This window comes from Coregonus lavaretus, assembly GCF_964263955.1.
Source record: "Coregonus lavaretus genome assembly, chromosome: 16".
Lineage (NCBI taxonomy): Eukaryota > Metazoa > Chordata > Actinopteri > Salmoniformes > Salmonidae > Coregonus > Coregonus lavaretus.
The window spans coordinates 4,781,690-4,784,205 of NC_140003.1; the positions used below are offsets into that span (position 1 = coordinate 4,781,690).

General features: G+C 43.0%; 1 protein-coding gene across 1 annotated transcript; it reads right to left on the reverse strand.

Annotated features, from left to right (window-relative positions):
- Positions 1-420: 420 nt before the first annotated feature.
- Positions 421-1,993, reverse strand: LOC311144072 (P2Y purinoceptor 8-like; the record flags this gene model as incomplete). The annotated part of the gene is made up of 2 exons (XM_084180025.1): positions 421-1,483; positions 1,632-1,993. The coding sequence occupies 2 exons, from the start codon at positions 1,991-1,993 to the stop codon at positions 727-729; spliced, it is 1,119 nt and encodes a 372-aa protein (XP_084036151.1). The 3' UTR covers positions 421-726.
- Positions 1,994-2,516: the final 523 nt, after the last annotated feature.

Genomic DNA, 2,516 nt, shown 5'->3' on the forward strand with positions numbered 1-2,516 from the left:
CCAAAAAAAAAGATGGGTGTGTAGGAGCTGTTATTACCATTAGGGCTGGTTGCTCTGGGGCTTCACTCAAACAAACTGAATAAAATATTAAAAAGTATGTTTCTATTCCTTTGTAATTGAATTGATATAGTGGCAGGTGGAAATGTTACTTGTATAATGACAGGTGATCATCATTACGTTGGTCATCAAAAGCGTAATTATAAATTACAAAACATACATTATATATACACTACCGGTCAAAAGAACACCTACTCATTCAAGGGTTTTTCTTTATTTTTACTATTTTCTACATTATAAAATAATAGTGAAGACATCAAAACTATGAAATAACACATATGGAATCATGTAGTAACCAAAAAAGTGTTAAACAAATCAAATTATATTTTATATTTGAGATTCTTCAAATAGCCACCCTTTGCCTTGATGACAGCTTTGCACACTCTTGGCAATGGATTTGACAGCTCTAGCGCAGTTCCACCTCTGACAGTGTCAAAACAACAGCTATATGGATGTCGGCTAAAGCGGATCTGATTGAATAGAGCCCTAACTTTGGAAATGCAGAAGCACCCTCTGCCTTGGTTTGTTACTGGATCTATATACAGCACACAAAAACATTCCATCCTGTGAAATGATTTTGAAATGTCATTTGACCCAACATGAGATATTGCGACATGTCATCTTGGTTGTCGTCTTCCCTCTCTCTCTCCACTTTACAGGTTACGTTTTTTAACAGTGTTGTTTAACAGAAACTCTGTTCTCTCCACCCTGACCCCCAGACACATACTGGGCAGAGTACAGGCTCTCTCGGTGCGGGTCTGTCTTCCCTGTGTCCAGACTGCTCAGTGTTCTCAGCCTTAGCATCTGCCTCAGCTTTTGACGGAACTCCCTAGAGGCAAAGTAGTAGATGAAAGGGTCGAGGCAGCTGTTGAGGCAACTGAGGGAGAGAGTCAGCTTGTAGGCCATGTAGAGGGAGTCCCCGTAGAAGAGCCTCCGGATGGTGTGAGCCAGGAGGAGGATGTTGTTGGGAGCGAAGCAAAGCGTGAAGACCGTTAGGACGGTGACGGCGAGACGTATAGCTTTCTCTTTCTGGTTGGTCTTGGAAACTCGGGCCAGCTTGCGGATGATGCCGACGTAGCAGAACACAGTGATGCAGAACGGGATGAGGAAGAGGATGACAAACAGGGCAAGGAGGAAGGCAGCCCAGGCCTCCATTGATGGAAGCATGTCCCTCTTCAGAACGTCAAAGCAGGTGGTGATCCCGAGTTCTGGAACGTGGAACGTCAGGTCGGTTGTCATGAGTGGGTACAGGACAGATAGGACGACTGTCCACATGGCCAAGCAGCCGATCACAGCGAATGACTTCCTTTCCCTGGTCTCACGGAAGAGCATGGGCCAACAGATGCCCAGGTAGCGGTCTCCACTGATGGCCGTCATAGTTAGAATTGAGCAGTACATGTTGGCAAAGAACACCAGGGTCAGGAGCCTGTGGAAGATCAGAATATATTTAATCGTTATTCATCTGTGACAAAATAAAGTTGTTGGCTCTTGCTCAGGGCATGGAAAAGACACATCTATCTCAATGGGACTGATCAGGATAAATACATTATAATAAAATAAATAAACAAGAATACCTGCATATGCCCGGGCCCAGGCTCCAGTTATACCCCTGCATCTGATACATGATCTGGAAGGGCAGGACGAGGCCCAAGGCCAGGTCTGTCAGGGTCAGGTTGATCATGAAGATGATGGAGGGAGTTTTGGGAGAGGTACGGAAGAGGAGAAGCCACATGGAGAGGCCGTTTCCTGTCAGGTTGATGGCGGTGACCACGATGTAGATGATGGAGATAGCTGTGCTGGCTGTTGCGTTCTGGAACAGGGACAAGGTGATGTTGTCCAGTTTGGTGCTGTTGGTACTCCAGGCCATGGTGACAATGACTTCACACAAACTACCTATGATCAGACAGACATTTAGATTCATGTAAAAGGGTAGCATTGTCTTGTCTGTAGCCCAATGTACTAGCTAGTGTCGCGTGGGATCTGAACTTGTGTTTTAAAACAAGACTTGGCAGACAATATTATGCCAATGAATTAAAGATCACCAAATATGTAAGTCACCACACCCTAATAGGGTAATTTCCCCCCTGAAATATTGCACTAAAATATGCAAATTAGTAAATATATTTGTATATACCGCAAATCCATTTTCCTAGACACTGGATGAAGTCAGCCTAAATATTTGGTTTAATTTTGTTAAGACACTCCAGGACCGGACATGTATAGAGCAGGTTGTGGATATATACTTTTTCATCTTTCTATCTGTAAAATACTAAAGACATGTATGTAAACAGCATTTATGTCGCATATTTCCAAAGAACATTTAATCTAGAATCAACATTTATAACATATCAACAACTTCCTGTATACAAGTTTGGAGAATATATCAAGGGAATGGATAACCACAAAATAAATTGTGAATGCAGATGCTTCTGAAGCTGAGAAAAATGTGTTGGCATGTT